Source organism: Panthera onca, chromosome C1, assembly GCF_046562875.1.
Source record: "Panthera onca isolate mPanOnc1 chromosome C1, mPanOnc1 haplotype 2, whole genome shotgun sequence".
Classification (NCBI taxonomy): domain Eukaryota; kingdom Metazoa; phylum Chordata; class Mammalia; order Carnivora; family Felidae; genus Panthera; species Panthera onca.
The window spans coordinates 196,869,806-196,893,980 of record NC_138346.1 but is presented as its reverse complement, the minus strand read 5'-3'; the positions used below and the strand labels follow the sequence as shown (position 1 = coordinate 196,893,980).

Below are 24,175 nucleotides of genomic sequence, written 5' to 3'. Positions count from 1 at the left end.
GCCCCTTCTCCACTCTCTCAAAATAAATAAACTTAAAAAAAGTATATAAAGCAGAATTGTGACTACATATATTTACTTAAGGGACTTTATGCAGCAATGTATCCAAATATTTACAACACAGTCTAAGTATTTCTTTGGAAATCAGAGAACCCAGGAAAGTTGGGATCAAGCAGGTGGGATGAGTCCAAATAGCTTCTAAAAGGTGAGTTTCCAGTTATTTCAAAAAAGGACAGGATTGGCAGGTAAGAATCTGGGCAACAGAATACACAGAGCTAAAGAACAGGAAGTAGATTAGTGGTTGCCCAGGGCTGGGAGGCAGGAGGGTGGGGAGTGTACTTAAAAAAGTAGTGGGTTTTTTGGAGGGTGAAAATGTTCTAAAATTGATTGTGGCAACAGTTGCACAACTGTGCAAATATACTAAAGACCACTGAATTGTACATTTTCAGTGGGTGAACTGTATGGTAGAATTATATCTCAATAAAGTAGTTATAAAAACAATTGGTAAAAAATCAAAGGGCAGAACTGGAGAGTTATGTAAACTTAGCTGGTTGGTGATGGTGAGTTGCACTGGTCCTGAGAGGGGCTCTGGAGGGCCTAGGGGAACAATGATAAAGGCAGAAACAAAGTCACCCAATAACTGGCTCATCTTCCTTCTCCTTGTGATGCACCCTTGAATGTTTAATGCTGTGAGCTACAAGGAAACCCAGAAGGGACGAGCGGAAGGGAGCGCTCAGAAGGGCAACTGGTTTGGCATAAAGAGATGGGCACAGCTTTTGAAAATGGATGCTCAACTGACATATGGAAGAAAGAAAAACAGGAAAAACTTGGCGTAGAGAAGCAGGAAGGAAAATGAAGTCGAAAGAGAAAACAGGAGAGGGGGGAAGCAGAAAGAAGCGGCTTTTTTGCCCTTCTTCATAAACACAGACCTTCGCAGAATGGCACCGGCTACCAGGGTTGTCTCTAGGCTGGTGACACCCCCTAACCAAACACTGTGGACTGTTTTAATAAGGAGGAAAGTAAGGAGCTGTTGGCATTTATTATTCTCGTCAAAGTAATAATACTAGCCCTCACAGAGCATTTACTATGTGTCATGTGCCGTCCTTTATTTATATTTCTTAATCTTCTTAACAATCCTACAAGTACTATCATCATCACTTCAAATAAAGAAATTAAGGCAGAGAGGTAAAGCAACATGTCCAAAGTGGACAGTTAGTAAGTGGCTTACCAGGACTGTTCGGGGACCCCAGTGATCTGGCTCTGGTTTGTGCTGTTTACAACAGTCCAACCCCTCAAAATAATGCTAGCATAGTCCACAGCTCCAAGTGTAATTCCAAAATTACTCCCCCTTTTTTTTTTTTCATTTACAAAATAAGATTCTTAATGACCCCAGCGATGCTGGGGTATTGCACAGCAACCTGGTCTGTCAGTGGTCATCCTCCCCATTTCAGAGTTGAGGAGACTAAGCCTCAGATAGGTTAAGGAATTTTCCTGATGTCATACAGTTCATGAATGACAGAGTCAGCATCAGAATCCATGACTCTAATGACCTTAACAGTTATACTTGGAAGCAGTTTAAAACACACACACGGGGGCCTGGCTGGCCTAGTCAGTGAAGCATACAGCTCTTGATCTTGGGGTCATGAGTTCGAGCCCCACATTGGGTGTGGGGTCTACTTAAAAATACATAGATATAGGGGCGCCTAGGGAGCTCAGTCCGTTAAACATCTGACTTCAGCTAAAGTCATGATCTTGCGGTCTGTGAATTCAAGCCCCACGTCAGGCTCTGTGCTGATAGCAGTCCTGGAGCCTGCTTCGGATTCTGTGTCTCCCTCTCTCTCTGCTCCTCCCCCACTCATGCTCTGTCTCTGTCTCTGAAAAGTGAATAAATGTTTTAAAAATTTAATATATAGATATAAATTAAAACGCACACACACAGTTGTATATTTATTTGACAGTGGGAAGAAACAGTAGAAATCCACCATTCTTTACTGTCTTGTCCTAGGAAACCAGATGTTTCTATAGTTCAAATGTCTCTGCTAAATACCATTAACTTTTGAACTTTCAGAATAAATGTCAGAGAAAGTGGCACAATCTTTGTCAGTGATCTCTTTTTGGGTTGTACCTTAGAAATATCACCCAAACATGAAGTGTTTCCTTATATATAAAATGTGAGTGATGGCTGCTATACTAACCTCAGAGGATCATTACATAAATGTGATTTGTTATATATTAAAGGATATGGTATGAAGACAATGAAGAGAGTCATACAGCCAGGTGGTTCTAGGTGTTACTAATTTCCATGTTTGTAAAATGCAGATACCACATATAGAAATACTGGAAGAACATGGAACACCTATGTGGCTCAGTCGGTTAAGCGTCTGACTCTTGATTTTGGCTCAGGTCATAAACCCATCCGCTGGGCATAGAGCCGGCTTAAGATTCTCTCTCTCCTTCTGCCCCTCCTCGACTCATGTGCACGCTCTCTAAAAAAAGGAAGAAAAGAAAAAAATACTGTAAGGACAAATGGGAAACATACTGAAAGCACTTGGGAAAATACTTCACACAGACCAGTCCTGGATATGCGTTTATGACAAAATAAATATGTTGGCCCTTTTCCTAAGAGTACTTTCTTGCATGTCCAGAATTAGACATCGTTCATTTGATAGGTAACAAAATAAAAATTATTTATAGTACATTAGATGGGCAACAACATTGATAAAGTACTATAGTCACTAAGTTCTGTGGATATTTGCTCTGAAAGCTTTTGGAGGACATCCTTTCCAATTCCCTGGTTTCTTAGATGAAGAAACAGAATCCTCGGTCTCAATCTGGAATCCTCAAAGCCTTCTGATTGAAGCTCAGACTTCAGAGGTGGGGACGGGCCAGAATTCTAGTTCACTCAGTGCACATGCCCCACCTTGAGGAGGGTATAAATTGTTCTTTTTCCACCCTTCTTGAACATTTTCTTCCAAAGCCCAAGTGGCAAAATAACAAAGTGGAAAGAGAATTGGCAAAGTGGTCACAGAGACAGATAACCACTTAGCCCACTTGGGAGGGAGACACACCAGTGAGAAAAGGTCACCATGCCACTATGGAATGTCCACTACGGCAAATTGCTGCCATCAGAGCACATCCAGCCATACTCACAACAAAGGCTGTCTGAGAAGAGTGAATGAGAAGATGCTGATGGGTGTGCTTTGGACCTAAACAAACAGAAACTGCAGAAACCTCGTTCTCAGCTCACTTGTTTAAAATACAGTATACAGGATCACAGAAACTTAAAACTGGAAAGTTCAGGAATCACTAACACTCCCGTTTCATTTGTTTTGTTTACTTATTTTAAATGTTTGTTTATTTTTGACAGAGCCCATGCAGGAGGGAGACAGAGGTTGACAGAGGATCCGAAGCAGTGTGTGCACTGACATCAACAAGCCCGATGTGGGCCTCAGACTCACGAACTACGAGATCATGACCTAAGCCAAAGTCAGAAGCTCAACCAACTGGGCCACCCAGGTGCCCCACTAACACTTATAACATGCAGATGGGGAAGCAGGTCCAAGGTTAGACAGCAGAGTGAGGGCTAGAAATTGAGGCTTGTGACTTGCAATCTTACGCTTTTGTAGATCTGCTCAAGGAGATGATCAAGCTCTGCTTGAGTTTGATGCAGTTCCGAGATGCTTAACCCAGAGACCACCAGGCAGTGATGGACCATCCGTTATGTGCCATTGGGAAGCACTCCTTCTGTTTAGAGGGATGAGGCTAGCAAACACTGAACAATTAAAACATTAAGGCTGCAAATCTTTAAAGCTAACTAGGGAGACATAAAGACCACAGAAGGCTAGAATATTAGGAAGGCCTTAAGAAAATGGGACTTGAGCTTTTTTTTTTTTTTAATATTTCTTTTGAAGTTTATGTTTTTGAGAGAGATCGCGTGCGAGTGGGGGCGGGGCAGAGAAATCAGGAGACAGAATCCCAAGCAGGCTCCTTAGCAGAGCCTGAGGCAAGGTTCGAACTCACAAACTGTGAGATCATGACCTGAGCCAAAATCAACAGTTGGGACGCTTAACCAACTAAGCCACCCAGGCGCCCCTTGAGCTGTGCTTTTCCGACCAGCAACCTGTGGACGAGATTCAGCCCGCAATTTGTTTTCCCATTGTGATGATCTGTAGTGGTTTTTTTTTTTTTTCTTCTTTCCCCAAACTTGGGACTTTCACATAAAAATCCCAATTGTGGGGTGTCACGAAAAGTGCAGCACTAGGCCTGTATTCACAGTAGCAATAAGGGCAAGAGCTGTGAGGCAGCTGCCCCCGTAGCTACTGCATGAATCTTCAGCCAAACACCCACAGTTCACTCTCATTACTTCTGTGACTCCTTGGGCACTGGATGTGCTGTTCATGTTTTTGGAAAGGGGCAAGACAGCCCAGATAGGAGAATAAGACACAAAAGTGCCAATGAGTGGGAATGCTATACGGTAGGAGAAAAATATGCTCCCGAGGCCAAGACATAGCTGAAACTAAAGAGTCGGGGGCGGGGGGGAGACTGTACGACCGTCTCAATAAAAAAACAAAAATGAACAAATAAATTGTGTGCTGCTGCTGGGTCAAGAATGCCAACTTCACACACAAAGGTAACATACTCATTTTCCTTCCACTGAGCATCTTCATTTTGGCATAAAAATGAACACAAACTGCATTTAAAAGAAAAAGTTTTTTTAGTATTTATTTTTGAGAGAGAGACAGAGTGTGAGCAGGGAAGGAGCAGAGAGAGGCAGACAGAATCCGAAGCAGGCTCCAGGCCCTGAGCTGTCAGCACAGAGTCCGACATGGGGCTTAAACTCACAAACTGTGAGATCATAACCTGAGCCGATGTCAGACGCTCAACTGACTGAGCCCCCCAGGCACCCCTAACACAAACTGCATTTTATTTTATTTTATTTTATGTTATGTTATTTTATTTTTAACGTTTATTTTATTTTTGAGACAGAGAGAGACAGAGCATGAACGGGGGAGGGCCAGAGAGAGAGGGAGACACAGAATCTGAAACAGGCTCCAGGCTCTGAGCTGTCAGCACAGAGCCCGACGCGGGGCTCGAACTCACGGACCGCGAGATCATGACCTGAGCCGAAGTCGGACGCTTACCCGACTGAGCCACCCAGGCACCCCACAAACCGCATTTTAAAATACACATAAAATAGTTAATAAATTATAAATTTATTATAAATAAAAGGAAATAGAATTCATATTGTGTAATTAAAACTGACTTGCTTTTACTGAACCCCATTACACAGCACTGGTGGTAAGAGATGCGGTTACCCGTTTTTTTTCCCAGTCAAGACTATACCCTACTTGGCTTAATACATCCCAAGAGCTCTTATTCTGGATTCAGCTCTTCCACTGGACTCACAATATCCCTCTGCTCATTTTCACAATCAATGTCCCAACTAGCACATGATATACAAAGGGGTCCATGAAAAAAAGGGACTTAGGTTAGCCTGGAAATTCATCCTGACAAAAGGCAGAGAGGTTCTTCTAGACAGTTTTTGCTTAGAGGGCCACAATTCAAATGAACAAAATGTACCTCAAAATAAAGAAGGGGGAGAAACACCACCCCAGTGATCCTGCTACGTATTCATTGCAAGAACTACTATTCAAATGGTAGGCTCTTGGCCTAGTCTCCATTAGCTCTATTTTCTAGAGAGCTAGCAAAAGATACAGTGCTGAGAACACTTCAGAAGCTCACCATTTCGTTTTAGGTCAAGTTTAGCATGCCGTAATGGTATCTGGCACCACCCAGTGGCAATCTTTTCTCCTGTATGTGCGAATAAATAGCAACTTTGCAAATTCTTGTGGTGACAACAAATACCTCAATCAATGAACAGAGAATAGAATAATGTTGCAAATCAAACAGAAGCAGTTTCATTACATTACCTACTTTGAAAAGTTTAGATCATTTTTAACGTGTTTTCCACAATGAAGAACTCAGAAAAACACAAAGAAATGTAAAACAGTTTTCTTCTTCAACTGTATAAATATATGGGCTTTAATATAAAATCACGTTAGAAGGGCCCATTTTTTTATTTAAAAATTTTTTTAATGTTTATTCATTTTTTGAGAGAGAGAAAGAAAGAGAGCGAGACTAGGGGTGGAGCAGAGACAGAGGGAGACACAACCTGAAGCAGGCCCCAGGCTCCAAGCTGTCAGCACAGAGCCCGACACAAGGTTCAAACCCATGAACTGCAGCAAGAATCATGATCTGAGCTGAAGTCTGACACTTAACTGACCGAGCCACCCAGGCACTCCTGGAAGGGGCTCGTTTGTAAGGGCACTGACTTGTTCTTACGAGAAAATAGGAAAAATGTCCATACATTAGTGGTTTAAAATAGTGAGAAAGAGAGAAACTCAGGACTCTTTCTAGAGAAGTCTTCCAACTGTTCCAACTATAATTATTTCTTCTAAGAAAACCGAGTGGCATACAGGATGGCTCTGTCCCACAGGAAATCTAAAACAAAACCTCTCTTAATGTATATATAGAAAATATATGTGTTAACCAATTCAGAAAAAAGCAAAGTCCTGGTTGTAGGATTTCTCAAGTTATTGTTATTTTTTTTTCAAACTAAATTCGATAAGACTACGGAAGGTTCAGAGTATCCTGGGCTGCTGCTGACACCGTTGGTCCCTCTGGGGACCAGGCAGGACGTTTCACTAGAAGGGTGCTACTACAGCAGGGGACTAAGAGATGAGAAGCCATGCTTGCCACCTGAAGAATTCTTTAAAGTTTGAGTATTTGCGTAACACGGACCAAACCTGCACCTTGATGTTCCATTTCCGAAAGTCACACTTTAAGTTAAAAAGTTCTGGGGGCGCCTGGGTGGCTCAGTCGGTTGAGCGTCCGACTTCGGCTCAGGTCACGATCTCGCGTTCCGTGAGTTCGAGCCCCACGTCAGGCTCTGGTCTGATGGCTCAGAGCCTGGAGCCTGCTTCCGATTCTGTGTCTCCCTCTCTCTCTGCCCCTCCCCCATTCATGCTCTGTCTCTCTCTGTCTCAAAAATAAATAAATGTTAAAAAAAAAAAAAAAAAAAGTTCTGTTCTGTGGGCGCCTGGGTGGCTGAGATGGTTAAGTGACTTTGGCTCAGGTCATGATCTTGAGGTTCATGAATTTGAGCCCTACGTCGGGCTCTGTGCTGTCAGTGCAGAGCCCACTTCGGATCTTCTGTCTGTCTCCCTCTGTCCCTTCTCCACTCACACTCTCTCTAGTTCGAAAATAAACATTAAAAAAAAAAAAAAAAGTTCTGTTCTGCAAATCTCCATATATCAACAGATACTGTAGAATTTATATCATGGTATCATGGTATCTTCTTAAAAAGAAGAGAAAAAACAGTTCTTCATAGGAGGGTGTTTTTCTTGTTTTTTTGGCATCTTAAATGTCAATGATCACAAAAACTTCTGGCTTCTCTTCATTATAGACCTGCATTGCTGAGTACGTTATTGCCTTGACTTCAGTGCCCTAAAGTTGGGGTTAGGGAAAAAACAAATAGGAAAAAATGAAAATCAAACTCAGGATCAGTAACTCTACAACAATAGGCAGAAAGGCCAAATTTTACTATTATTCTGAAAAACTAAAAACTCACGTGATACAAGCAGTTATTTGTACAGCATTGTACAGTCATCCGGTAAAAATGAGAAGCCACATGTGCACAGGGAAAGAGTGCTGACTGGGAGGTAAGAGATGAAGCTCTAATCCTGGCTTTGTTTCCACCTGGATAAGGAGGCTGGCTGACCTCTCCAGCATCCCCTTTTTCATTTACCAAGTGGACTGAGTCAAGGAGCCCAAAGCTTTCCTACGGTCTGGCTCAGAGCTCCTTCTCGGGACCTCCTCCTTATAGTCTAACCTGGGGCCTAGGAACACAGACCCCTCTCCTCCTCAGCTGCCAACTCACTTTACTTCCTGGGTTCTCTCTCCACATGTTTCTGATACATGACAATCCCCCCTCGCCTGCCCTGGTTTAAAACCACAGGATTAGATGTTCTCTTGGTTCCTTCCCATTCTAGAAAAGAATCTACAATAATTCTTTGCAGCACAAAACATAGCCAGCAATAGGCAACTGGCATTTGCTAGCTCTATGGCACAAAAGAAATCTGAACGTTTCCCAGATGGATCTGAATGGCACCCACCTTTGCTTTTTTCCCTCTGCCACAATCACCCGGTGAAACCACAACCTAAATCAAATTCAACTTTCTGCCTACGGCAGCACATACCATACTAAGTGGTGTCACTTTAAATCACATCCACAATCTCAAAAGGGCACTCAGCACTGACTAGTCATCCTACATTTGCCACTAAATTCCCTTGCTCAGTCTCTGAAACAATTACTTTCCATCTTCACCTCTAGGATTCCTCCCTCATTCTCACCCTCACACCAGGCCTCCTAGAGAAAACAGGAGCAATCAGCAAGAAGTGACTTATCTTCTCCATCCGTACTCACGTTAGCCTTTCCTCCTATTACAATGAACAGCCCGTCCCTGCTCCTATCAGAAGATCAGCTCCTGTACCTGAACACACCACCCCACACCCCCCTTTACCAAAACGTAAGGTCTTTGTTCTGAAATTATTCTCTTCCTCTCCAGCATGATCAATTTGCCCCAAGTTCCTAGATCACTTCCACACAGCCTACGCTGGTGCTACAAACCTTGTAGCTAAAACAAGACACACACACACACACACACACACACACACACACACACACACACACACAAACTCCTCCCTTTCCAACCGCATTCCCCTCTGGCTAGTACTGTTCTATTTGTTCCCCTTTTCAAACTCTTCAAAAGAACTGTCTCAATACATTGCCTCCACTTTCCTATCTTTCATTCTCTCTTTGACCCATGTATCTTTCCACTGATTAGTAAACCCATGGATAATTCTCAATCCTCATCTTACGCAACCTCTGAGCGGTCTCAAGATCATTAGATATCTGGCTTTAGGGCACCCCCTCTTCTTTTGCTCCCTTTCATGAGGTTCTCCTTGTCTTTTACTTTTTGGCTTTGTCTCTTCCAAACTTAGTACCCCAGGGCTCAGTCCCCTCTATACTCTCTCTTATCTATACTCCCTCCGACATAATCTCATCTAATCCTATGGCTATAGATATCCTCTGCTCAGTGGTGGCTCCCAGATTTATGTTTGCAGAGATAGCTATCTCCTGAACAAGACATCCTATAGGCAAATGCCTATTATGAGACATTTCCATTTAGATGTCTAATATATACCTCACACATAAGATGTTCAAAAGAAAATTCCACGTGTCGTTTGTATTGTAATTCACATGCTCCCTTCTAGCGGTTTCTCTCTTTTTAAGCTTCTCTCCCGAAGTTCCCTCATCAGGCTTCATTTCATTATGTTGTGCTTGAAGAAATGATACTGTAGCTACTAGAAGCAACCAGGACTTCCCAGTCACCCTCAACTAATTTAGGTCTCTTTGGCCTAAACACAAGGGTCAGCAACCTGCAAATCACAGGGCAAACCCAGGCTGCCACCTGGTTTTGTATAGTCCTACCACCTAAGAATGGTTTTTACATGTCTAAGTGGTTGGGGGGGGGGGGGGACCACAAAAGAATACCTCATGACATTTGAAAACGATATGAAATTGAAATTTCAATGTCCATGAAGTTTTATTGGGATACAACCACATTCATTCGTTTATGTATTGTCTATGGTGGCTATAGTGATACAATAAAGGAGCTAAATATTGTTCTTCTATCACTCTTGTTCCACAAAGCTTTAAACATTATCTAGCCCTTTACAGAAAAAATTTGCCTCCCCCTATTCCTATATACAGATTTGACTGGTATAGAGTGGAGTCATACAGGTTGGCAAATACAGAATCCGGAGAAGCACAGAAAGTAGAAGGTACTTTAGAGAACATTCAGTCTAAAACCTTCATCACAGGAAGAGATACAGAAGCTTGAAAAGGCAAAGGGACTTTTAAATCCCATAAAAATCTGTAACAAACCTGACCCTGGAGCCCAAGTGCTGACTCCTAATCCACCAAATCAGATGTGTGGAATCAGCGCTTAAACATAACATGGTCAGGGAAGCCTGAGGAAAACTTACCACTTACTTCACACCAATTTATTAGAACTCACTAAAGTTTACTGGCATATACTAACTTTATGGTAAGAAAGTAGAAAATGTTCTTAATGGCTGGATTTAAACATACCTGAGGGTGCTTGGACAATGAAAATTCTTCTCCCCACCTTGAGAAGGAAAATTAAAACATGATTTAGACTTCCAGGATTTAATACCTGTTCTCCCTTTACATATTTTAAAATAAATCTTATAAATGTGGTTAAGATATGAGAAGGCCAAAAGAGATGGGAGGGATAAGGGGCTTTAAATTTCAGTTTGAGGGGCACCTGGGTGGCTCAGTCAGTTAAGCGTACAACTTCGACTCGGGTCATGATCTTGTGGTTCGTGAGTTAGAGCCGCGCGTTTGGCTCTGTGCTGACAGCCTAGAGCATGAAGTCTAGAGACTCTTTGTGGTTCTGCGTCTCCCTCTCTGCCCCTGTGTCTCCCTCTCTCTGCCCCTCCCCCACTCATGCACCTGCGCTCTCTCTCAAAAATAAGCATTAAAAAATGTTTTTAATAGGGGCACCTGGGTGGCTCAGTCAGTTGAGCAGCCAACTTCAGCTCAGGTCATGATCTCACGGTCAGTGAGTTCAAGCCCCGCATCAGGCTCTGTGCTGACAGCTCAGAGCCTGGAGCCTGCTTCAGCTTCTGTGTCTCCCTCTCTCTCTGCCCCTCCCCTGCTCATGCTTTGTCTCTTTCTCAAAAATAAATAAACATTAAAAAAAAGTTTTTAATAAATAAATACAGCCGCATGTTCAAAATTTTCACTGTACCCAAGGCTATACAATGATTTAAATACTATCTCCCACTGGAGAAAGTAGGCCTGAGTATCACAGAGGCAAAATACTACATTCTGTAATGTGCTCTTATTTTATAACTTTTGAGAAAATGTCCATGGTCTGGGCATAGAAGGCCCTAGAAGGGTACTTTCCTAGAACCCGGGATAAGTATCTTCTCTCCCTTCAAGATGAATGTGGCTAGAGATCACAGTTGGAGAAGCAGTATTGGTAGTAAAAAGAACAAAGTTTTAAATTTCTGTTCAACCATTTATTAGCTAAATACCCTTGGATAAGGCTGATTCCATACCCATTAAAAAAAAAAAAAAAAAAAAAAGGAGGGAGAAGAATAAAAGACCTCACTTTACAAAAAGAAAAAAGAAATGAATCAAATTCAACATGAAGTGGAAAAAATAGGCTTTACATAGAAATAACCTAAAAGAGGGGAGCCTGGGTGACTCAGCTGGTTGAGTATACGGCTCTTGATTTCAGCTCAGTTCATGATCACACAGCTGTGGGGCTGAGCCCTACATGGGGTTCACACTGAGCATGGAGCCTGCTTACGATTCTCTCTCTCTGCCCCTCTACCCTACTCACACTCTCTCTAAAATAAATCTTAAAAACCAAACCAAACCAAACCAAACAAAACAAACCAGGGGTGCCTGGGTGGCTCAGTTGGTTAAGCGTCTGACTTCGGCTTAGGTCATGATCACAGTTCGTGGGTTCGAGTCCTGCACTGGGCTCTGCTGTACTGACAGCTCAGAGCCTGGAGTCTGCTTCAGATTCTGTGTCTCCCTCTCTTTCTGTCCCTCCTGGGCTTGCACTCTCTCTCTCTAATAATAAATAAACATAAAAAAAAAATCAATAAATTGGGAATCAGGTTTAAGAACCAAAATTAACTCTGTTCTGACACATTTCTGGTCTTCCAAAGCTGAGGACCAAAGCCCTTGCTCCTAGGGTTCACAAAGCTTAATCTGCAGAGGCCCACTGGGCTGCAATGGGACCTCTGACTTAACATTTCTGTTTTCCTGCCCAGTATGTTCAGTGAAGAATATAATTTTAACATCTTTCATGGCTTGTTACTTAAAAAGATCTTCAAAACATACCCAATTGACCGTAATTTGAAATTTCTTTGATCGATATGAAGTACCTTCACTTCCTAAAGAGGAAAAGAAAATTTAATTTCAAAAAATGTTCATAATAGACCATCTACTAAAACATGTCTAATAACTGTCAAAACACTATGTTGTATACCTGAAACTGACATAATATTGTATGTCAGTTATACTTTAATTAACAAAAATATGTCTAGGTTGTCCCCTTTCCTAGAAAATAACAATGTACAACTTCCCTGACGCAAAGAAAATTAAAATGTTAACTAAAGTAGAACAACAAACTAAATATATTTCAAGGAAATAAGGTTTTTTTCTTATATAGTGAAGAGAAACGTTCTTGAAAAACGTACACTCTAAAAACAGGAGTCAAGAACTTTCTCTGTAAAATAGAATAGAATGATACAGGATTTCAATCATTCTTGGCCCATTTTTAACTAACACTGTAGGCTCTTGAACTCTGCAGGACAAGGGACCAGTTAGAAGAGTGTATGTAGCATAGCTGGGAAGGGAGAGAATGGAGTGATTATGGAAGCAAGGAAGCAAGGCGCTGTGTGTTAGGTAACAGTGATGTTGAGATAGATTCCCTTCTAGAGGCTGAAGGCAACAGGCAATCTCCATTTGATTTTCCTTTTTCATGTTAAGGAAAACTGACAGCAATTTTTAAATTTAGGCCAACATGGCAGAGTTGCAAAATTTCACAAGGGACAAAGGAACATATGGATGGACATAAATATAGCTCAAACTAGGGAGACATAAAAAGTGTGGGTGAAGACAGCAGGTGCATTCTTATCACACAATCCTGATTAGTGACAAGTATATGGTAAGAGATCTAAATATTACAAGATGCATATACATAGGCAAAGGCAGATTAACCAAGGAGTCCCTGTTTTCTACAAATCAGTATCATCTTAGGATCTGTATGGCTTGGTTTTGCATCACACATTCTATTCTCAATCATTTGTTCTCTTAAAATCTGAACTAGAACCCGTTTGCTCAGTAAAAAAGAAAAACCGTTGCTTACCCGGGGTATGAAGAATTCGTCAGCACTGAACTTATAAAGCCACTCATCCAAAAAGTGAAACAGAAGAGACTCTAAGTCATCTCCTACACAGGATCAAGAAGAACCGTGACAGTATGATGTTTAATGATTCTCCTCTCTAAAAACTTGTTTGAATTTAAAAGTGTAATGAATTTCTTAGGCTAGCCGAAAAGAGGAAGAACAAGCTCATAATTAATTTAGTTGTTCTTATTGTGAAAATATACTGAAATCATGTACAACACTGCACATCTGCATAACAATTTCTTCCCTGAAAACAAATTGGTTACCTTGGGTTTCTACTTCTAGTGTTTGGAGGGGCTCCACAGTCCCAGTATCTGTCATGTAACCAAACATGGCCATTGCACATTGCTCAAATGCTTCCTCCAGAGTATCTCCCCACGCATGTAACCTAAAGAAATACATTTATGCCCTGTGTAATAAAATTCAAGAGAGCAAGAGAGAAAACTTGACAGCAAAGTCAAAATAAAATTAGCATGGTAAATACAAAACCAAAGGCAGCAATCAATTTAATGGCACAGAAACTGGGTTCTTTTAAACCATCATTTTCATGTTGTAAAGGAACGAAAATAGGAAGAGAAAATTAAAATTAGGGACATCAAGGGGCATCTAGGTGGTTCAGTTGGTTAAGTGTCCAACTCTTGATCTCAGCTCAGGTCATGATCTCACAGTTTGTGGGTCTGAGCCCCACGTCAGGCTCTGTGCTGACAGAGAGGATTCTCCCTCTCCCTCGCTGTCTGTCCCTCCCTGGGTTGTGTGTGCATCTGTGTGCACATTCTCTCTCCCTCCCTCACAAAATAAATACACTTTAAAAAATAAATAGATAAATAATAAAATAAAATTAGGGACATCGAGATTAAAACATCGGACTTCCTATTTAAGAACATGATTTCAAAGACATAAATTGCAGGTATACTCACTGGACATCTGCCGTATGATCCAAATCTGAGGGAGAGAGGGGAAAACACATATGTCATTGAACTTGACTTGCAAGTCACAAGAAACTCTAGTTCATTATTAAGAATATTATCCTTCTGTGGTGCCTGGATGGCTCAGTCAGTTGAGCATCCAACTCTGTTTCAGGTCATGATCTCACGGGGTTCAAGAGTTCGAGCCCCCCTCAGGCTCACTGCTGTCAGCACAGGCACGCTTCAGATCCTGTCTCCCTCTCTCTCTGCCCCTCCTCTTCTTGCTCTCTCTTTCAAAAATAAATAAATTACTGAAAAAAAAAAAAAAGTAGGGGCGCCCGGGTGGCTCAGTCGGTTAAGTGTCCGACTTCAGCTCAGGTCATGATCTCACGGTTCACTGAGTTGGGAGCCCCGTGTCGGACTCTCTGCTGTCAGCATAGAGCCCGCTTCAGATCCTCTGTCTCCCTCTCTGTGCCCCTACATTCGTGCTTTCTCTCTCTCTCTCAAAAGTACACAAACATTAAAAAATTTTAAAAAAGTAAACTCAACACGATGTTTATGAGCTTCTTCCTGATTATCCCCACAGAAACACCTGAAAGCAACACCTGCTACTACAGCAAACTCCCACTGGATCTGTTTATCCCAACATTTCAGTCTACTCTTCACTGGTAGCATGACTTCTGTCAGTTCTTCCTACTTAGATCATTGAATATTCAGGCTAGAAGGAAGCCTTGCAGCTCATTTAATATAATTCCCTCACGGACAGGAAGAAAACTGGGGCACCTGGCTGGCTCAATCTGTAGAGCGCGTGACTTCTTGACCTTGGGTTGTGAGTTTGAGACCATGTTGGGTGTAGAGATTACTTTAAAAAATTTTTTAAAAAGAAGAAGAAACCTGAAATCCAAAGAGATCGTGGGACTTGTTAAAGACTACTGTTGTTTAGAGGCAAAGTTGGCCCTAGAATTGAGACGTCCTGAGTGCCAGTGTAGTAGATTTTGTACCATAACACATAGTTTTCTGGTGACACTCAAGGCTCAAATTCTTCTCCAAGTCACTCAAAAATATTCCTGTGGACTTAATATGTTTTAGGCACCAGAGATGACCAGCAGAGATGATAAAGAAGTTAAAAGAAAATGACAGGTATTAACCTTAGAGTAATGAAAGCATGTGTCCAGAATGCTCACAGCAGTGGATTCCCCAAAATGAAAAACCGAAAGTTCACCGATAAGGGAACAGATAAAGATGCAATGCAATACTACTCAGCGATAAAATGGTGTGACTTACTGGGGCACCTGGATGGCTCAGTTCCTTAAGAATCCAACTCTTGGTTTTGGGTCAGGCCATGGTCTCATGGTTCATGGGTCTGAGCTCCGCGACAGGCCCTGCGCTCACGGCAAGAAGCCTTTTTAGGATTCTCTCCCTTCCTCTCTCTCTGTCCTCCCTCCCCCCTCCGCTTGCACTCTCTCTCTCTCAAAAATTAATAAATGAACATTTTTTTTAAAATGGTGTGATCTACTGACTCATGCATTAACATGAATCTCAAAAACATTAAGTGAAAACTGCAGAACTCTCAGCATGTAACACCTCTATCCAAACTCCTCTGTGACAAGAGTGATCAAACTTTAGCACAGCTGGACTTCTAGCAGCATAAGCCTAGTTCCGAGGATCACCCTGGCCCCAAAGCATTAGATTACCTGCCGGGGAAAGCGCTACACAGACAGGAGAATTTATTGTTCATTCCAACCAAAACCTAACAATAGGCCCTTAACCTCCCTTTCTTAAAGCATTTACTATAAAGGGCTTACAACTGTGAATATTTATCTCTTACAACTCAGCAGGGTCCTTCTCAAGGACTCCAGAGCCACTCCTTTGAAATGTAATCAGCATAAAGGACTCCTGGTCTCAGTGGGAGGATCGAATCCTAACTTCCGTAACTGCCTGCTACCAAATCCTGCAGGCCTAATCGAATTTATGCAGACTAACTGTTTGTAATTTTTCACTTCTCTGAATCTATGAGGCCCCTGCTCTCCCCTCTTCTCCATTCTCCCTTTAAAAGGCCCCATCACCTCTGCAAAATTTGGAATGGAGTTCAGTTCTTTCTTTTACTATAATTACTGAAAAAAAGTCATTCACCACTTTAACGTCCGGCTGTGTTTATCTTTGATACTAAGTGAAGAAGCCAGGCATAAAAGAATCTATACTGTGTGAAACTTTAAAATAGGCAAAATTATGCTCTGGTAATAGAAATCCAAACTGCCTCAAAGTAAGGACATGGCGGGGGGGGGGGGGGGGGGGGGAGGCTTATAGGAAAAAAAGCAAAAGGGAACTTTCTAGGGTGATGGAAATGTTCTACAATCCAATGTATAATACACTCCAATGATAAATGGATGTATATGTTTATCAAAACTTATCAGACTCTACACTTAAGATCTGAGCACTTCTACCATATGTAAATTATATCTCCATTTTAAAAAACAATTTGAAAGAACAATGACAGATTACTATAGGCCAGCAGTTCTCAAATTTTTGGTCTTAGGAACCCTTTACTCAAATATTATTGAAGATCCCAAAAAGGTTTGATTTATATGTGTTGTATCTGTCCACGTTAAGCATACTAGAAATTTTAACGAAAAAACGTTTAAATACTTATTAATTCATTTAAAAATAACAAAATTAGGGCACATGGCTGGCTCAGTCAGTAGAACATGTGACCCTTGATCTCAGGATTGAGTTCTAGCCCAACATTGGGTATAGAGATTACTTAAAAATAAAATCTTTAGAAAATAGTAATAATTAATAAAAAACAAAGCCATTTCACTAAACATAAATTGCATACCTTTATAAAAAATAACCATATTTCCCCAAAACTTTAGTGAGAAGAGTGGCACCATTTAGGTAAGTATTTTGAATGTCTTTCAATGTGTTGCAACATATTGATTTAGTTGAAATATGTACATAAAATCAACCTCACATATATGTAGGAGAAAAAGGGAGGAGTATCTTAATAGCTTTTCACAAAACTATATATAATCTTCCATGATGCTATACCGAAACTAGAAACATGCAATGTGGAATTTGAAGCTGTTATAATGAATTTTCATACTCTGTAACATTAAAATCCATTAACTCTATCTTGTGCCTAGAACGGATCTTATCTGTGCCTGATGGTATAACACCAAAGCACTGGTCTTTTGAAAAAATATTAGTTCATTGATTTATACAGGTAATGTCGACACATTTAATTATATGAAGTGAAATTACATATATACGTATATTTGTTAATATCACCACCAATCTCATCAGAAAGATCTTTTAGTACTAGGAAACTGTCAAGCTCATGATGACAGACACAAGTTTTCCAAAATTCGAATTTCACTCAAATACTTGAATTTTATCATTGCCAACAAATATTGTGTTCTTTTCCTTGAAGTGTTTTAAAGAAATTATCTGCCAAATACCCCTAACTGAATAACACCACTACATCTTTCAGTCATTCTTTGGAGGAAAACAAAGGGGGGGGGGGGGGTCTTCCATGAAAACAAAACCAAAACAAAAAACCAGCTCACAACTCAATTACACAAGTTCTTTTCCTCAAGGTAATCATCAATACCTTGACAAGCAACAGAAACACTGTATGCACATTTCCCATTTTGTTTCACAGAACATTAAAAAGGCATGTACTCACTGGTCAAGATTTAATTAAACTGACAGACCTTACTGATTCATCAAGGACATCTCTAAGTGAAAATGATTTTTTCTTTTAACCTTAGGTACATAGTGGTTAAGGACTAAAGTGATTACCAGTACAGTTTGGTGTTGCCTCAATTTGTGCTAAAGGGACAGCAGGTGTACCTACCAATGCTTTTGCACCATCAGCACAAATACCAACACAGTAAAAGAGCAAGTATCTCAGTATTATTGCAAAAGTAGTTTTAGTCATCACAGATCCTCTGAAAGGGTCTGGGGAACCCCAGGGGTCCAAGGGTCACACTTTGAGAACTGAAACATAGGAGAGACTAGGAAATCAACTTAACTTGGACTGAATTCCCAAAGGAAACAAGACTTAACATTGTAAGTGCCAAAAGACTAAGGGGTGCTCTGTACGTGTTTGCTCATTCTCTTATTTCCAATTTTTGTTCAATGCATGATACACAACAGGTGTTCAATCATATTGCTGAATGAATCAATAAGATGACAACTACACTGTTGTCTACACAGTCTTAAAGGAAAAAACAGGGCTACAGGAAAAGCTTGGGGAGAGATTTGGGGGTGGTCTATGGAAAGAAATGAAGCTGGGAGAAAATACAGACTTATCTCACATGACATCAATTCAAAGACCGTACAAAATGTTGCCAAGTAGAATCCAGTATGACCAAGTGGGATTTATTCCTGGAATGCACGGATTCAGTTATTAGGAAATAGATTAATGTAATTCATATATGATCCTCTCCATAGATACAATCATGAAACATATTATAAAAATATTAACAGGATTTTTGGGCAAAAAGTTTTTTCTGTACAACAAATTAAAAAGTTAAACTATTTTTCTTCTCTCATCCTTTTTAATGCTTATTTTGAGAGAGAGAGAGAGAGAGAGAGAGAGAGGGGACGTGTGCAGGGGGAGGGGCAGAGAGAGAGAGAAAGAGAATCCTAAGCAGGCTCCCAGCACAGAGCCCAACACAGTGCTCCATCCCACAAATGGGGAGATCATGATCTGAACCAAAATCAAGAGTCGGACGCTTAACCAACTGAGCCACCTAGGAGCCCCTTTTCTCTCATTCTTAATTGCTATATTTACTGAATGTTTCTGTGGTGTAATAAAAATATATATTTGGCCTTTGTCCCTGGTTTCTGGCAAAGCTCCTAAAACCCTTGGATTCTCCTGAGTGATAAGAGTGTTTGTTATTCATTAATTATTACCTTCTGTCCACACCTGAATCTATGCTATGGTGGTGACTCAGGGTAGGGTCTCTAGATAGCCTTAGAATGGGGCAGTCACCAGGAAGATCATGATTAAAGAGTGGGAACTTCCAGCCCCACCCCCTCACCACCAGGTGTGAGTGCCTGGCCTGTGGAGGGTGGAGCAGGAGACTGAGTTATAGACTCTTAAAGAGATTTGGAGAACATCCCATTGGTGAGCTCATCCATGTGCTAGGAGGACGACAAGCCCAGAGGGGGCATGGAAGCTCCAGACCCTCTCCCCATACCTTGCTCTATGCATGGCATCCGTCTGGTTGTTCCTCAGTTGGATCCCCTATAATAAACTGGTAAACCTAAGTAAAGCATGGTTACCTGAGTTCTGTGAATTGTTCTAGCAAATTATTGAACTTGAGCCCAAGGAGGAGTGGGAGGAGAATGCATGGGAACACCAGAATTTGCAACTGGTTAGGCAGAAGTGTGGGTAGCTTGGGTACCCCATTTGGGGCTGCCATATGAAGTGGAAGCAGTCTTGTGCAATTCAGCCCTTAAACTGTGGGGTCTGTGTTAATTCCAGGGAGTTAGGATCAGAACAGAATTGAATTGACTGATACCCAAGTTGGCGTCAGAGAACTGGAAAACTGCCTGATGTGGAGAAACCACACACTTGATGTCAGAAGTGGTATTAGAGGAAAGAAAACAGAGTTTTATAATGCATATATTATTATAACACAGTTGAACACACAAAATTCAAAGTGTACAATGAAAAAAATTTGGATACTCTTGGGTATCAACTGAAAATTATACTAACTATAAGGGAATACTATAAGGAGGCAGGGTAAATAATTACACAACTCAGCAGCTTTCACAATTATAGTCAATAACAGGATAGACAAGAGATGATATCAGGGCAGAAAAGATCATTTACATCAGAAACAAAAAAGGTGTGGGGGCCTGGCTGACTCAGTGAGTAGAGCACGTGACTCCTGATCTCAGGGTCATGAGTTTGAGTCCCACAATGGCAAAGACATTACTGTAAAAAAAACAATAACAAAAACAAAACAACAGATGGGCGCCTGGGTGGCTCATTCAGTTAAGCATCCAACTCTTGACTTTGGCTCAGGTCATGATCTCCTGGTTTGTGGGATAGAGCCCCATGTCAGGCTCTGCACTGACAGCATGGAGCCTCCTTGGGATTCTCTCTTTCCTTCCCCTGCCCCACCCACACTCACTCGCTCTCTCTCTCTCATAATAAATAAATATTTTTTTAAAAAAGGAAAAGAAACAAAAAAGATGAAATACCTAAAAATAACCTTCTCAGGATACACAAGATTTCAAAAATGGAAAGGCATACACCATTCCTCAAAAAAAAAAAACTCCTAATATAAATATTAAAGTTTTAATTCTCCCTAAATTTATAATTAATATGATTGAGAAAATACCAATAGTATTTTTTATCTGTGGTTTATTTTATTTTTTAAAGTTTTTATTTATTTAAGTAATCTCTACATCCATTGTGGGGCTAGAACTCACAACACCAAGACCAAGAGTCACATGCTCTACCTACTGAGCCAGCCAGGTGCCCCTATCTGCAGTTTACTTTAAAATAAATGAAAAGGAGGTGAAAGGTAGCCAGAAACATGCCACTCAGGTATAAAGATTATTTTGAGTTGAAGACAAATGAGAGAAGATACAAGAAGAACTCTCTGCCCTCCCACTATATGTCTAAAACATAAATGTATAAAGGTGCTCCCCTTTGCCTATCAGCAAGGACAGAAATCAATCATTAAAGAAAAGTCTAGACCCTTATCCACCCAGTCAGCACCAGAGGAATCTACATAATAAAGTTTCCTAACTAGCCCTCACCTTCCATTAGTTTTCTATATATTTATCATCCCACAATTGGCCGCCCCAGAAGTACAAAATGCTTTTCCTTTGTCTTGTCATTTCTCTACAAAATTACTGCTCCTGTTAAGACGCTATATAAGCTCAAGTTCTAACCAGCCCTTTGAGTTACTCATCACTGAATACTCCTATGTGAGGGGCACCTGGGTGATTCAGTAGGTTAAGCATCCGACTCTTGACTTCAGCTGTTTGGGAGTTTGAGCCCTACTTTGGGCTGGGCTGACCGTGCAGAGCCTGCTTGGGATTCTTTCTCTCTCCCTGCCCTTCCTCCACTCACTCACACACTCTCTCAAAATAATTTTAAAAATGTTTTTTAAGTTTATTTATTTTGAGAGAGAGAGCAAAGGGGGCAGAGAGAGAGAATCCGAAGCAGGCTCTGCACTGCCAGCGCAGAGCCTGATACAGGGTCAAACCCACGAACCGTGAGACCATGACCTGAGTCGAAACCACGAGTCAGACGCTCAACCGACTGAACCATGCAAGCACCCCTCAAAATAAATAAACTTAAAAAAAAAATACTTCCAGTTGAATGTGCAACACATGTGTTTATAAGTTTGTTTTTTCTGATTTGTAGGGCCCCAGCCAATGTACCTATGATGGGTATAGGAGAAAGATTTTTTTCCTCCCCTACAGAGGTATAAGGGTACAGATAAAAAAAGGTAAACCATTAACTGATCATTGCTGAAGCTGGGTGATGTGCAGATGGAAGTCATCATACTAGTTTTGTATATATTTACACATAGCTGATGTTTATCTACATATAGAAAAAAAAAAAAAAGCAAGAATGGCAGGAAAGGGGCCAGTAGTGAGGGGAGAGTGTCCTACAACATATTAAAAGATAGAATAGGGGCACCTCGGCGGCTTAGTCGGTTAAGCGTCTGACTCTTGATTTTGCCTCAGCATGATCTCGCTGTGGGTTTGAGCCCCAGTGTAGAGCCTACTTGGGATTCTCTATCTCTCTCTCTCAAAATAAATAAACATAAAAAAACAAACAGGCAAAGCTAATCTATGATGTTAAAAAAGTTAGGTTAAATGGGGGGCACCTGGCTGGCTCAATTGGTGGCATGGGCAACTCTTGAGATCTCAGGGTTGTGAATTCGAGTCCTATGTTGTGTGTAGAGATTTCTTAAAAATAAAATCTTTAAAAAAAAGTCAGGATAATGGGAGCAGTGAGGAGGGCGGTGGTGATTGGAAAGGGGCATAAGACAGGATGCTGTAATATTGTTTATCCACATGGTTATTAGGTATACAGGTGTATTCAGTGTGTGAACATTCACTTATGGTATGTGCAGTCTTCTGTATATTATACTTCAATGTAAGTTTGCATTTCCAGGGGCGCCTGGCTGGCTCAGTTGGTAGAGCATGCCACTCTTGAACTCAGGGTGGTGAGTTCAAGCCCCACACTGGGCACAGAGCTTACTTAAATTAAAAAAAAAAAAAAAGTTTTCATTTCCAAATGTACAAGAAAACACAGAATTGTTTTACAATCTTAGAGTGGACAAAGCCTTCCTAAGTATGACTACCCCGAAGTCATAAAAAGGGTTAATAAATTTCACTACATAAAAATAAATTTCTGCAGAGTAAAATAAGACCAACAACCGAATAGAAAAATGGGTTCAAAATATGAATATACACATCCCAGAAGAGGACATACAAATAGCTCCAAACATACTTAAGTATGTTCAACTTCACTTATAATAAGAAAAATGCTGGGGCGCCTGGGTGGTTCAGTTGGTTGAGCATCCGACTTCAGCTCAGGTCATGATCTTGTGTTCCTGAATATGAGCCCCATGTCTGGCTCTGTGCTGACAGCTCAGAGCCTGAAGCCTGCTTCGGATTCTGTGTCTGCCTGTCTCTCTGCCCCTGTACCGCTCATATTCTGTCTCTCAAAAAATAAATAAATGTTAAAAAAAATCAAAATGCAACTAATATCACAAAATATTTAAATTGGAAAAGACAAAGTATGGTAATGCAGTAAATGGGCAGAAGTGTGAGGACTAAAGCACGCTCACATAATGACAGAGTATAAACTGTTACAACATCACTGGAGATCAATTTAGCAAAAACTGTTAAAGTTAAAAATGCACATATCTTGGGGTGCCTGGGTGGCTCAGTCTATTGAGCGTGGGACTCCTGATTTTGGCGCAGGTCATGATCTCGCGGTTCATGGGACTGAGCCCCAACATGAGGCTGATACGGCAGAGCCTGCCTGGGATTCTCTGCCTCCTTCCAAAATAAATAAATAAAAATTTTAAAAATGCACATATCCTTTGACAAAGCAACGTAACTTCGGAAATTTACAGATACACTTGCACACGTGCAAAACAAAGGATGCACAAGTATATTCACTGCTCTAACCATCCCACTGTTGGGAGATACGTAGGGGAGACAACCCCGCAAACGCTTAGAAATATGGTTATCTTTAGAATACACTGATAAAATTCCCACAAGATAAATGTGACTAGGTATATGTAGAAAGAGTTCAAAAGACTGTAGACGCAGCAGCCCAGTTCCCGACTCTCAGACCAGGTGGGTTTATCCTCCAGCATCCCCCGGACTCGTACCTACAATACAGGGCGAAATGGGATCACGCCTGAAGCACCTAATGGGGTAAAGCAGGAGAGGCCAGAAGACCTGGGCAGGGAAAGAGGGCATGAGAAAACTGAGCCACCTACTCACACTCGTACTTCCGAATGACTGGAGGATACTTGGCCTTGATTGCCTTCTGCTCTTCAGTCAAATTGTAATCTCGAATATCTTCCTCTTCCTGCGCCATAATTACAACCCTGGACACTCCACTTCCGCCCTTCATTAGCCGGACTTCAGCCCTGATTTACAACTTCCGCTCTAGACTCCGCCCCTTGGCACACACCCTTAAAGGACCGGGACTCCATTCTCCCAGATGTACTTATACCCTAAGACTCCTGGCCTAGGACCCGCCGGTGGAAGCACGTCTTTAATAGGCTTAGGCCCTATTTTCTGCGTTTGCTTCATCACTTCTAAGAACCCAAGAAACAAGTAAATTGGGGGACCTGGAAGTAGTAAGACACTTGAGCTAGACACTCCTATGCCTGAGTGGTAGACGTGTTTTCTTTCTGCCTCATTCCCAGAGTTGATAACTAGACCCGAAAGCATCCCAGATTTTTCATGTCAGTGCTCTGAAATTGTCGCGAGCGGAACAGCCTTTAAGAAAATGGCTGCCCCCTGTAGAGTGCGGACTAAACATCTCACGTGACCCGGCGGGCGCCCTCCCACCAGCTCCGCGCGCGCGCAATCGAAGGAAGTCGGCTCCCGGCCGAGTGGGGGCAGGGGAGGGGCGCGCGCCTGGGCCCCGCAGAAAGCGATTTTATGCATCTGGATAGGCTGCGAACGCGG

The 24,175-nt window shown here is 41.5% G+C and overlaps 1 protein-coding gene across 3 annotated transcripts; it reads right to left on the bottom strand.

Annotated features, from left to right (window-relative positions):
* Window positions 1-1,917: 1,917 nt before the first annotated feature.
* On the bottom strand, window positions 1,918-23,987 carry ZBTB8OS (zinc finger and BTB domain containing 8 opposite strand). 3 transcript variants are annotated; one of them, XM_060625065.3, is made up of 7 exons: window positions 23,480-23,979; window positions 13,991-14,015; window positions 13,340-13,461; window positions 13,035-13,117; window positions 12,005-12,057; window positions 10,214-10,250; window positions 7,361-7,503 (listed from the first exon to the last, which is right to left on the bottom strand). In XM_060625065.3, the coding sequence occupies exons 1-7, from the start codon at window positions 23,610-23,612 to the stop codon at window positions 7,417-7,419; spliced, it is 540 nt and encodes a 179-aa protein (XP_060481048.1). In that variant the 5' UTR covers window positions 23,613-23,979; the 3' UTR covers window positions 7,361-7,416. The 3 variants fall into 3 exon arrangements, with proteins under 3 accessions (XP_060481049.1, XP_060481048.1, XP_060481052.1); XM_060625069.3 differs by having other exon boundaries at window positions 23,476-23,564; XM_060625066.3 differs by lacking the exons at window positions 7,361-7,503; window positions 10,214-10,250 and adding an exon at window positions 1,918-2,483 and having other exon boundaries at window positions 23,480-23,987.
* Between the last annotated feature and the right edge of the window lie 188 nt (window positions 23,988-24,175).